The 13,570-nt window shown below is 43.7% G+C and overlaps 1 protein-coding gene across 6 annotated transcripts in view; it reads left to right on the top strand.

Moving 5' to 3' along the window:
• The window catches only part of ARHGEF1 (Rho guanine nucleotide exchange factor 1), an 83,058-nt gene that overhangs the window by 59,958 nt on the left and 9,530 nt on the right, over positions 1–13,570 (top strand). For all 6 annotated transcript variants that reach the window (XM_069740909.1, XM_069740907.1, XM_069740908.1 and 3 more), the window contains 13 exons: positions 55–233; positions 338–481; positions 567–649; positions 3,287–3,412; positions 3,746–3,860; positions 4,384–4,484; positions 4,600–4,677; positions 6,292–6,367; positions 6,445–6,612; positions 6,851–6,938; positions 7,273–7,380; positions 12,053–12,114; positions 12,502–12,657. In XM_069740909.1, coding sequence (XP_069597010.1) covers positions 55–233; positions 338–481; positions 567–649; positions 3,287–3,412; positions 3,746–3,860; positions 4,384–4,484; positions 4,600–4,677; positions 6,292–6,367; positions 6,445–6,612; positions 6,851–6,938; positions 7,273–7,380; positions 12,053–12,114; positions 12,502–12,657 — 1,484 coding nt within the window. The remainder of the gene's footprint in view (positions 1–54; positions 234–337; positions 482–566; positions 650–3,286; positions 3,413–3,745; positions 3,861–4,383; positions 4,485–4,599; positions 4,678–6,291; positions 6,368–6,444; positions 6,613–6,850; positions 6,939–7,272; positions 7,381–12,052; positions 12,115–12,501; positions 12,658–13,570) is intronic.

Genomic DNA, 13,570 nt, shown 5'->3' with positions numbered 1-13,570 from the left:
ATGAACCCAATATTTTATTTTTATATCCTTTTTTTTGTCTTTTTTTCATTGTAGCCCTGAGCCTGGAGGGAGTGGAGAAGGTCAACAGTCCTTTCTGCTTCCCCAGTCTGAGGAGACTGAGCCGCGCGTTTTGGAGGCCGAGAATGACCCCCCAAACTGGAGGGATCTCGTCCCCCCTGAAACACTCCTCAGGCTGAAGAAAAGCGAAATCAAGCGGCAAGAGGTCATCAATGGTATAAGAATCCCTTTTTTTTTTGCTCAAGTATTTGGCTTTGTATAGAATAAAAAAAAAAAGAAAATGGCTTGTAAACAAAAAATATGGTCTTTCTCCGCTTAGAGCTGCTGTTCACTGAACACGCGCACGTGCGGATGCTCCATGTGTTACACGATATCTTCTATATTCCCATGAAGAACGTCTGGAACCCCATTGCGGAGCTGGAGAACATTTTCCCCAGTCTTGATGACCTGATTGAGGCGCATGGTGAGTTTTTCAGGGTTTTTCATACAACATGTTTCCGCTGCTTCCTCCTGGTGGTCTTACATCCTTACCAATCTGACTTTTGTAGTTATACTCTTGGACAACTTGAAGAAGCTGCGCTTGGAAAACAACTTCATCATCCATGAGATTGGGAGCACACTGCTGCATCGGGTGAGTGGAGGTCTTCCAGAAGTGGAACATGGATGGGGTCCAAGGGCTGTGTCTGATATTGCAGGTCATCTCCATTGTATCTGAAGAGGGTTTCTGGACATACATTGATCCTTAAAAGAGGTACTAAGATTGGTGAGCTGCCTGTTTATAGATCGGGATCAGGAGGTGCATCTGGGTAGGGTGCCTGTGTATAGAGCAGGCTCAGGGGCTGAGCTCGAGTAGGGTGCCTGTTTGCAGATCGGAATTAGGAGCAGAGCCTGGATAGAGTGCCTGTTTATAGTTCGGGATCAGGAGCTGCATCTGGGTAGGGTGCCTGTGTACAGAGCAGGCTGAAGAGATGATCCCGAGTAGGATGTCTGTTTATAGATCAGGTTTAGGAGTGTAGCCTGGGTAGGGTGCCTGTGTATAGAGCAGGTTCGGGCTGAGCTCGAGTAGGGTGCCTGTTTACAGATCGGAATCAGGAGCAGAGCCTGGGTAGGCTGCCTGTGTACAGAGCAGGCTCAGGAGCTGAGCCCAAGAACGGTGTCTGTTTATAGATCAGGATCTGGGGCTGAGCCCGTGTAGGGTGCCTGTGTATAAAGCAGGCTCAGGATCTGAGCTCGTGTAGGGTGCTTGTTTATAGTTCGGCTCAGAAGCTGAGTCCGGGTAGGGTGCCTGTGTATAGAACAGTCTCTGGAGCTGAGCTCCGGTATGGTGCCTGTGTACAGAGCAGGCTCAGGAGTTGAGCCCAAGTATGGTGTCGGTTTATAGATCAGGGGCTAAGCCTGGGTAGAGTGCCTGTTTATAAAGCAGGCCAAGGAGCTGAGCCTGGGTAGAGTGCCTGTGTATCGAGCAGGCTCAGGAGCTAAGTCCGTGTAGAGTGCCTGTTTATAGTTCAGCTCAGGAGCTAAGCCCATGTAGGGTGCCTGTGTATAAAGCAGGCTCAGGAGCTGAGCCTGGATAGAGTGCCTGTGTATCGAGCAGGCTCAGGAGCTAAGCTCGTGTAGGGTGCCTGTTTATAGTTCAGCTCAGGAGCTAAGCCCATGTAGGGTGCCTGTGTATAAAGCAGGCTCAGGAGCTGAGCCTGGATAGAGTGCCTGTGTATCGAGCAGGCTCAGGAGCTAAGCTCGTGTAGGGTGCCTGTTTATAGTTTAGCTCAGGAGCTAAGCCCATGTAGGGTGCCTGTGTATAAAGCAGGCTCAGGAGCTGAGCCCGTGTAGGGTGCCTGTGTATCGAGCAGGATCAGGAACTAAGCCCGTGTATGGTGCCGGTTTATATTTCGGCTCAGGAGCTGAGTCCCTGTAGGGTGCCTGTTTATAGATTGGCTCAGGAGCTGAGCCCGTGTAGGGTGCCTGTATATAAAGCAGGATCAGGAGCCGAGCCCGGGCAGGGTGCCTGTGTAGAGCAGGCTCAAGTACTGAGTCCGGTTAGGTATGAGTCTGCAGCATAACCAGGAGATGCAGGCTGTATTATTAGCCAATAAGAGCAGCGATTAGAGCTTCATCTGATCTCTGCTATTTAGCCATCGCTCATTGACAGCGGCATTTAAATAGCGCGATTATGGGAGCCCGGTTGTCAGCCAGGGCCATAGTGAAAGCCCCCAATGGCTGCTATCTCAGTCCTATGAAGACTAGCCTGTGGCTGGGATTCATTGCAAAAAAGTTATTTAACTACTGTGATATTGCAGTGTATCTAGGAAGCAAACAATCGCAGGTTATAGGAAAAATATGAAAAAAGTTTTTATATTTTTTTTTTTCAAATTTCTGAAAAATTTGATTTCTCACTTTAACAATAAAGAAATTAACCCGTAAACACCATAAAAATAAAAAAAATGTAATCTCTAGAATTGATGTGTTTCTTGTACATACAGTTACATCCTGCCGATCAGCACATAAGTAATGTATGTTTAAAGTTTTAAAATATTCCCATCTTCATAAATTGTGTATTATTGGATACTTCTTGTAAATACAAGCAATTTTGCAATTTGCTGCTTCTGAAAATTCCCAGCCGTTTTTGAAATATTAACACTTTTCATTGTATTTTTTGCTCGTTTCCTTGGAGACTGACCCCTGCTGCTAGACAACAGACCATGCACAGTGGTCACAATCTTTTTTTTTTTTTTTTTTTTTTTTTATTGTGCTTTTAAACAATGTTTTATAGCTGGCCAGGAACTCTGGAGTGCGCTTTTACTTCCGGATCCCAGACAGCTTTAGCACAGTGCTTACAAACAAGAAAGCAGCGGTGGTCGGTCTCCTAGGCAACAAGCTGTAAACAAATGAAAAATGTTAATATCTCAACAACGGCTGCAAATTTTAATATGCAGTAAATTACAAAAGTGCTTGTTTATCCAAGCTCTATCCAAAAATGTCATATATGAAAATGGGGGGAAAACACCCTTTAAATTTTTGTTTAGGTTATATTCTTATATTTTATACTTTCCTATGAACTCTTTGAGGAAGAAATTGTTTTTCCTTCTCTGGTTCTTGATAATGACCTTCTCTGTGTATCCATGAGGCTTCTGCTTTTATGTAGAAGATGCTCAATAATTTCCCTCCAGGGACTGTCCGTCCTGGGAGGATTTCTAGGCAACAGCCTAGAAACATATGAAGGCAGTAGGTGAGGACCTTGTGTATTCACATCTGTCGTTGTCTCCTCTAGTTCGATGGTACTGAAGGATCCTGGTTTCAGAAGATCTCCTCGAGGTTTTGCAGTCGCCAACCATTTGCTCTGGAGCAACTGAAGCACAAGCAGAAGAAAGATCCTCGATTTACACAGTTAATTCAGGTAATTTGTGTTCTACAGGTCAATTAAAGGGATTGTTCCACCCTATTCCAATGACCTATTAGTAGGGTCAGATCACTAATGCCCCCTTCCGATGGCTAGAACATAATGGAGGGAAGCAGGAAGCTCTTCTTTCTTTGAAGGCCTCATGGTTGACCCTCCATTGGTGGCCACTGGCAACAGAACTTCTATTACAGCTCCAGTCTGTTTTGGCTGAGCTGCAATACCGGACCCAACCTGAGCAAAGAATGGAGCTGTTTCTGGCTGGAGGAATCATTTTTCGAATCTTAATCCCAAAGTTTATGACTTAATCTTTTGCCATTTTACCCTCCTCAGGAAGCAGAAAGCAATCCGCAATGTAGACGTCTCCAGCTGAAGGATATTATTCCGTTTGAAATGCAGAGATTGACCAAATATCCTCTTCTTCTGCAGAACATCGCCAACCTAACGGGTGAGGACATATACTCTTCGCTCGTTGTGACGCCAAAGCAAAATGCGCCTGTTCTCATTCGTTGTGCTCCTAAAACCATACAGTGATAACAAACAAACTCTGCTTTACTCACCCTCCCTGGGTCCAGCACTGTGACCCCCGTCATGCCTTTTGGTGTGCGGTGTTATTTGCAGCTCTGCAGCCAATCAGTGAGCTCAGTGGCTCTGAGCACCTCGAGGAAAGCCACTGATTGGCTGGAGCACTGCAGATAATACTGAACACCAGGAGCATCAACGTAGACTAACCACTGCCCCTGGGGATGGTGAGGAAAAACCCATTTTTTTATATATAGTCCAAATTTAATTTTTGTGGCACCAACCAACCATCTAATGTGATGGGTGATGTCCCGACTCTCCTTTTTAAAGTCAGATGTTTTGGAAAAGGATGGGGCAGTTGGATTTCAACATGTCCAATAGTTTTGGTTCCCATATGGGAGATCGAATGACTTTTCCGCCATTAATGTGATCTTGTCGAATCCTAACAGAGGAAGAAGAGGAGAAGCAAAGGGTGCAGAAAGCGGCTGAATGCTGCCGGCAGATCCTAAATCACGTCAACACCGAAGTGCGAGAAATGGAGAACAAAATGGTACGAGACAATCAATGGCCAAGGAAGTGTAGAGTGGGGGTAAATCCGGAAGATCAAGGGTAACACCTCTTCATCGTTCTCTTCTTAATATCGTTACCGTTGGCTTCTTTTGCAGAAATTGTTTGATTACCAAAGACGTCTTGACACGTCCAACTTGAAGCAGAGCAATGATCCGCTGTTCATGGAGTTCAAGGTAACGACTATGCGCGGGAAATGATATTTTGGTCGCTTTGCCTATTTCTCAGTTGAGGTTCCTCAGACTTAACGAGAGGCAGGAAGAAACCCAAATAGAGCTTCTAAATGGGGTCGTCTTCTGCTTGCTGTTTGGAGCCTATTATTTTCTCAGAGCCCTATGGCTCCCATGCACATTAGATAAGAGTGCCGAATTTGGCCAAACCGGCATTGAAAGCGCATGAGCACTCGGCCAAGTGGAGCCCTTCTGTGTATGCTGAGGTCACGAGAGTTACCGATCTCAAGTTTATGGCCAGCTTTATTCTTCTAGTACCCTGATGGGCCTGTGGGATCCTGACCTTGTATGACAGAGCCCAAAGCGCCTTTGTGGGGTACAGTGTCGGACTGAGGAGCCAAGGGCCCACCAGTAGCCAACTCCAGGGCCCCACTTTTCAGCTACATATCCTCAATCCCAAATTTATATAACAATGATCTGGGTAGTTTGTTAAATTAATAGGATTCCGCCATTGTCTGTACATAGTGATTAGAGTACAGCTCATACAAGAAGGTGGCGGCCCACCGGAGGATTGACCTGCTCTCCCGTGGGCCAGTCCAAGCATGATGGGAGCATATTTAGGTTTAAGGGGATCTGAAATAAGAAAATGAGAAGTGACCCTACTTAATGTTCTTTCTTACCATTCTGGCATCTCTTATCCCACAAATGACAAGTATACGTAGGGCAGGTGATCAATGTACCACTATTGGGAACTCACAATCCCTACAACATGGGTTCCCAATCTCCAGCTTCTCATCATTGTGGGTTAACACCATTAGGTATCCATAGGACTGGTGGAGGTAGCCAAGTGCAGCGCACGACCTTCTTCATGAGTCCTATAGACATGAATGGATCCACAGTGAACATGCTCCACCACTCTCAATTACATGCATAGTGAGAGGGTACACCTGTTCGGAGGGGTCTCTAGCAATCAGACATTCATCCTCTATTCTGTGATTGGGTGATTGACATATTGACATATTTTGTGCATAAACCCCTTTAAAGGAGTGACCTCCCTTAAAGGGTTTTTTCCCCATTTTCATAAATGGGTATTATTGGATAGTGCTTGGAAATACAAGCATTTTTGCAATTTACAGCTTCTTAAAATTTTCAGCCGTTCTTGAGATATTAACACTTTTTTATTTTTATTTTGCAGCTCGTTGCCTTGGAGACCGACCACTGTTACTCGACTCCAAAACACACGCAGTGCTTACAAGCTCTTTTCTATTCAAGCTGGCCAGAATCGCTTGAGCGTGCTGTTTTCTCCTTATCCTGGACACCTTCAGTGTAGAACTTACAAGATAAACAGCAGCGGTGGTCGGTCTCCTAGGCAACAAACTGTAAACAAAAGAAAAGTACTAATATCTCGAGAATGGCTGACAATTTTTGAAAGCAGTAAATTGCAAAAGTGCTTGTTTTTGCAAGCTCTATCCGGTAACATCCATCTTGCAAAAATGTGAAAATCCCTTTAAGTACAAGATTTTGGCATTTTGAGTGATTAAAGAGGGTTCTTCAATGGAGACTTGCCCCAGTTAGTTAGATTTTGTGCGTTCCATGATACTCATTTACTTATTTTGCCAGAACATCGACATTACGAAGAAAAACCTCATTTATGAAGGAGCGCTCACGTGGAGAGTCAGCAAAGACAAGTCTGTCGGTGAGAGTCGTGTATACTCTTTGGTCTTGGGTCATGGTCCAGTCTTGGAGAAACATCTTATTCCTCTTGTTTTCCAGATGTTCATGTTCTTCTCTTGGACGACATCTTGATGCTGCTCCAAAAACAGGACGATCGTTTAGTTCTAAAGTGCCAAAGTCGGACAATCACCCCAGCTCCCGACGGGAAGCTAATGCTGAGTCCAATCGTTAAGCTTAACACTGCTATGGCCCGGGAGGTGGCTACCGGTCAGTACCTCCAGCTTCGCTCCAGACCCTCCAACTTCAAAAATGAATGGGTATCGTCAGGAAGGCGTTATACCCTACAACTATGTTCTTGTTTAATTTTCAGAATTCCTTTTTCATTAACCACCTAAGTCCTGGCAGCAAGTGCTCATTTTTCCTGCAGCGCCTCCGCAGGACAAATTAGGCATTACATGCCGGCCATTAAAAATCCAAATCCCATTGAACATATCATTTCTTTCAGATAACAAGGCCTTCTTTGTCATATTCAAGTGGGAGGACAGAGCACAGATCTATGAGCTGGTGGCACCGACCACCTCTGAGAAAAAAACGTAAGTGCAAGGAATACAGATGGACAATATAGGGACCATACAACTGCAGCAATACATATCCTGTAATTGAGTAATGGGGGGGAAGGATTTTTTTTTTGTATCTTAGAAACAGCGCCACTTTGGGTGGTGTCAGGTATTGCTCTTCAGTCCTTTATTCTTTCGCTTGTGCAGCTTTTGGGCTCATTAGCCATAAAGTTGCATAAGGAACTATGGAAAAATGCTCCGTTCTGTCGGAAGAAATAGCTGCGCCTGCGGGTGGCGCTGTGTATGTAGGTTGTCAGTGACTATTCCTCATCTCGCACCTTTCCTATAACAATGTTTTCTCCTTTTGAAGATGGTTTTCCATCATCAGTCAAAATACTGGACGTCTGGAATCATCTGCATCTCACAAACCGAGGCCATCATTCACTAGCCCAGCCATGCTTCCACAGAGCCCAACCTAGTGAGTAGATGGCGTAGTCATGACAGCTATCCGTATGCTGCTAATGAACTGTCTGTAGTATGTACAGCAGCCTGCACTCTGCATTATATGTATATACAGCAGCCTGCACTCTGCATTATGTCTATATACAGCAGCCTGCACTCTGCATTATATCTATATACAGCAGCCTGCACTCTGCATTATGTCTATATACAGCAGCCTGCACTCTGCATTATGTCTATATACAGCAGCCTGCACTCTGCATTATATCTATATACAGCAGCCTGCACTGTGCATTATATCTATATACAGCAGCCTGCACTGTGCATTATATCTATGTACAGCAGCCTGCACTCTGCATTATATCTATATACAGCAGCCTGCACTCTGCATTATATCTATATACAGCAGCCTGCACTGTGCATTATATCTATATACAGCAGCCTGTACTCTGCATTATATCTTTATACAGCAGCCTGCACTCTGCATTATATCTATATACAGCAGCCTGCACTCTGCATTATATCTATATACAGCAGCCTGCACTGTGCATTATATCTATATACAGCAGCCTGCACTGTGCATTATATCTATGTACAGCAGCCTGCACTCTGCATTATATCTATATACAGCAGCCTGCACTCTGCATTATATCTATATACAGCAGCCTGCACTCTGCATTATATGTATATACAGCAGCCTGCACTCTGCATTATATGTATATACAGCAGCCTGCACTCTGCATTATATCTATATACAGCAGCCTGCACTCTGCATTATATCTATATACAGCAGCCTGCACTCTGCATTATATGTATATACAGCAGCCTGCACTGTGCATTATATCTATATACAGCAGCCTGCACTGTGCATTATAGGTATATACAGCAGCCTGCACTCTGCATTATATCTATATACAGCAGCCTGCACTCTGCATTATATGTATATACAGCAGCCTGCACTGTGCATTATATCTATATACAGCAGCCTGCACTGTGCATTATAGGTATATACAGCAGCCTGCACTCTGCATTATATCTATATACAGCAGCCTGCACTCTGCATTATATGTATATACAGCAGCCTGCACTCTGCATTATATCTATATACAGCAGCCTGCACTGTGCATTATAGGTATATACAGCAGCCTGCACTCTGCATTATATGTATATACAGCAGCCTGCACTCTGCATTATATCTATATACAGCAGCCTGCACTCTGCATTATATCTATATACAGCAGCCTGCACTCTGCATTATATGTTTATACAGCAGCCTGCACTCTGCATTATATGTATATACCGCAGCCTGCACTCTGCATTATATCTATATACAGCAGCCTGCACTGTGCATTATATGTATATACAGCAGCCTGCACTCTGCATTATATGTATATACCGCAGCCTGCACTCTGCATTATATCTATATACAGCAGCCTGCACTGTGCATTATATCTATATACAGCAGCCTGCACTGTGCATTATATGTATATACAGCAGCCTGCACTCTGCATTATATGTATATACAGCAGCCTGCACTCTGCTTTATATGTATATACAGCAGCCTGCACTCTGCATTATATCTATATACAGCAGCCTGCACTCTGCTTTATATGTATATACAGCAGCCTGCACTCTGTATTATATCTATATACAGCAGCCTGCACTCTGCATTATATGTATATACAGCAGCCTGCACTCTGCATTATATCTATATACAGCAGCAGCCTGCACTCTGCATTATATCTATATACAGCAGCCTGCACTGTGCATTATATCTATATACAGCAGCCTGCACTCTGCATTATATCTATATACAGCAGCCTGCACTCTGCATTATATCTATATACAGCAGCCTGCACTCTGCATTATATCTATATACAGCAGCCTGTACTCTGCATTATATCTATATACAGCAGCCTGCACTCTGCATTATATCTATATACAGCAGCCTGCACTGTGCATTATATCTATATACAGCAGCCTGCACTCTGCATTATATGTATATACAGCAGCCTGCACTCTGCATTATATCTATATACAGCAGCCTGCACTCTGCATTATATCTCTATACAGCAGTCTGCACTCTGCATTATATCTATATACAGCAGCCTGCACTGTGCATTATATCTATATACAGCAGTCTGCACTCTGCATTATATCTATATACAGCAGCCTGCACTCTGCATTATATGTATATACAGCAGCCTGCACTCTGGATTATATATACAGCAGCCTGCACTCTGCATTATATATACAGCAGCCTGCACTCTGCATTATATGTTTATACAGCAGCCTGCACTCTGCATTATATGTATATACCGCAGCCTGCACTCTGCATTATATCTATATACAGCAGCCTGCACTCTGCATTATATCTATATACAGCAGCCTGCACTGTGCATTATATCTATATACAGCAGCCTGCACTGTGCATTATATCTATATACAGCAGCCTGTACTCTGCATTATATCTATATACAGCAGCCTGCATTCTGCATTATATCTATATACAGCAGCCTGCACTGTGCATTATATCTATATACAGCAGCCTGCACTCTGCATTATATCTATATACAGCAGCCTGTACTCTGCATTATATCTATATACAGCAGCCTGCACTCTGCATTATATCTGTATACAGCAGCCTGCATTCTGCATTATATCTATATACAGCAGCCTGCACTCTGCATTATATCTCTATACAGCAGCCTGCACTGTGCATTATATCTATATACAGCAGCCTGCACTCTGCATTATATCTATATACAGCAGCCTGCACTCTGCATTATATCTATATACAGCAGCCTGCACTCTGCATTGTATCTATATACAGCAGCCTGCACTGTGCATTATATCTATATACAGCAGCCTGCACTCTGCATTATATACAGCAGCCTGCACTCTGCATTATATCTATATACAGCAGCCTGCACTCTGCATTATATCTATATACAGCAGCCTGCACTCTGCATTATATCTATATACAGCAGCCTGCACTCTGCATTATATCTATATACAGCAGCCTGCACTCTGCATTATATCTATATACAGCAGCCTGCACTGTGCATTATATCTATATACAGCAGCCTGCACTCTGCATTATATCTATATACAGCAGCCTGCACTCTGCATTATATCTATATACAACAGCCTGCACTCTGCATTATATCTATATACAGCAGCCTGCACTCTGCATTATATCTCTATACAGCCGTCTGCACTGTGCATTATATCTATATACAGCAGCCTGCATTCTGCATTATATCTATATACAGCAGCCTGCACTCTGCATTATATCTATATACAACAGCCTGCACTCTGTATTATATCTATATACAGCAGCCTGCACTCTGCATTATATCTCTATACAGCAGTCTTCACTGTGCATTATATCTATATACAGCAGCCTGCACTGTGCATTATATCTATGTACAGCAGCCTCCACTCTGCATTATATCTATATACAACTGCCTGTACTCTGCATTATATCTATATACAACAGCCTGCACTCTGCATTATATCTATATACAACAGCCTGCACTCTGCATTATATCTATATACAGCAGCCTGCACTCTGCATTATATCTCTATACAGCAGTCTGCACTGTGCATTATATCTATATACAGCAGCCTGCACTGTGCATTATATCTATGTACAGCAGCCTCCACTCTGCATTATATCTATGTACAACAGCCTGTACTCTGCATTATATCTATATACAACAGCCTGCACTCTGCATTATATCTATATACAGCAGCCTGCACTCTGCATTTTATCTTTATACAACAGCCTGCACTCTGCATTATATCTATATACAGCAGCCTGCACTGTGCATTATATCTATTGTTGTGAATTCAGCTTTTGGGCTCCCTCCGGTGGTTGTAGAGGGTAATGCAGTTGGGCCTGGATTGCAGGAGTGGACATGTGTATCTACTAATTGCAGGACTGACTGGGGTATATAGCTTTGCTGGATCCTTTAGTCAGTGCCAGTTGTCCATTGTTCTTGAAGGATTCACTTCCCTGCTGGTCCCTCCAGTTTGCTGTGCTTTTCTACAAAGATAAGTCCTGGCTTTGTTTTTGCTGTCCACCTGCAGTAGACCTTATAGTTGTGTGCATTTTCATGTTTTTGTCTTGTCCAGCTTGGTCTGTGAAGCATTTTTTGCAGCCTAGCTATTTCTCTGGAGATGCAGATATACCCCCCATGTCTTTAGTCAGATGTGGTGATCCGTATTTTCTGCGGTGGATATTTTCTAGTGTTTTTATACTGACCGCATAGTACTCTGTTCTATTCTTTCTTTTTAGCTAGAATGGCCTCCTATGCTAAAATCTGATTTCATATCTGCGTATGTTATTTCCCTCTCCTCTCACAGTCAATATTTGTGGGGGGCTATCTATCCTTTGGGGATTTTCTCTGAGGCAAGATAGGTTTCCTGTTTCTGTCTTTAGGGGTAGTTAGATCTTAGGCTGTGCCGAGGGGTCTAGGGAGTGTTAGGTACCCCCATGGCTGCTTCTAGTTGCGCTGCTAGGTTCAGGGTTTGCGGTCAGTACAGGGACCACCTTCTCCAGAGTACGTCTCATGCTGCTCCTAGGCCACCAGATCATAACAATCTATATACAGCAGCCTGCATTCTGCATTATATCTATATACAACAGCCTGCACTCTGCATTATATATTTTTTTATAATTCTAGTGATCAATTCCTGGCAAATTCAGAAAATGGCAGTTCCATGAAAGAGTCTGTAACAAAGGACGGTAAGTAGTCCTGACCCCACACCTACATGACCGTTCCTAGATGATTCCTTTAGGAGCGATGCGTGCGCTCTGCTTATTGTATCCCGCTCTACTTATTGTATCCCCCATTGTATCCCGCTCTGCTTATTGTATCCCCCATTGTATCCCGCTCTGCTTATTGTATCCACCATTGTACCCTGCTCTGCTTATTGTATCCTGCTCTGCTTATTGTATCCCCCATTGTATCCCGCTCTGCTTATTGTATTCCCCATGTCTTTCTGTGCTTGACGTCGGCCCTGACAGTCCCTGGACCCTATGACCGTGGCTCTTGCACGATGCTGCAGATGATCCCTATGAACGTTTGAGAACCTGTCATCTTGACATCTTGATTTCCTTTTGCATGTGCAGAAAAGGAGGAATCTCTTGAAGACGTGGTTTTAGGGAATGAAGAGAATTCTGGAGACCACTCTGCAGAACATCTTCTTGACCACGGATTTCAGGCCTACAAGCTGAACCCATTCACGAGCACAGGAGGAAACGTTGCCAGTGAGGCACTAGAGGAAGGTGAGAAGGAAAGAAAATAAAAAGATCCCGAGATTATAGAACCTAGAGCTGCATTCACAATTCTACTGTTTGTAAAGACTATGCATCCAAGAACGCAGATGACCACGGAAGGTTCTGTCCAGACACTGAGCAAGTGGGGAATGCTCTGGAGTATAGTGAAGGCTATAACACAGGACCAGTAATGTATGTACACAGTGGCTGCACCAGCAGAATAGTGAGTGCAGCTCTGGAGTATAATACAGGATGGAACTCAGGATCAGTAATGTATGTACACAGTGACCGCACCAGCAGAATAGTGAGTGCAGCTCTGGAGTATAATACAGGATGTAACTCAGGATCAGTAATGTAATGTATGTACACAGTGACTGCACCAGCAGAATAGTGAGTGCAGCTCTGGAGTATAATACAGGATGTAGATCAAGATCAGTAATGTAATGTATCTATATAGTGACTTCACCAGCAGAATAGTGAGTGCAGCTCTGGGGGTATAATACAGTATGTAACTCAGGTTCAGTAATGTAATGTATGTAACAGAGTGATTGCACCAGCAGAATAGTGAGTGCAGCTCTGGGTTATAATACAGGATGTAACTCGGTATCAGTACAAGATCAGTAATGTATGTACACAGTGACTGCACCAGCAGAATAATGAGTGCAGCTCTGGAATATAATACACAATGTAACTCAGGATCAGTAATGTAATGTATGTACACAGTGACTTCACCAGCAGAATAGTGAGTGCAGCTCTGGGGTATAATACAGGATGTAACTCAGGATCAGTAATGTAATGTATGTACACAGTGACTGCACCAGCAGAATAGTGAGTGCAGCTCTGGGGTATAATACAGGATGTAACTCAGGATCAGTAATGTAATGTATGTACACAGTGACTGCACCAGCAGAATAGTGAGTGC

This window comes from Ranitomeya imitator, chromosome 10, assembly GCF_032444005.1.
Source record: "Ranitomeya imitator isolate aRanImi1 chromosome 10, aRanImi1.pri, whole genome shotgun sequence".
NCBI classification, from domain to species: domain Eukaryota; kingdom Metazoa; phylum Chordata; class Amphibia; order Anura; family Dendrobatidae; genus Ranitomeya; species Ranitomeya imitator.
Note: the sequence above shows the minus strand (reverse complement) of the source record. Positions and strands in the feature narration are given on the sequence as shown.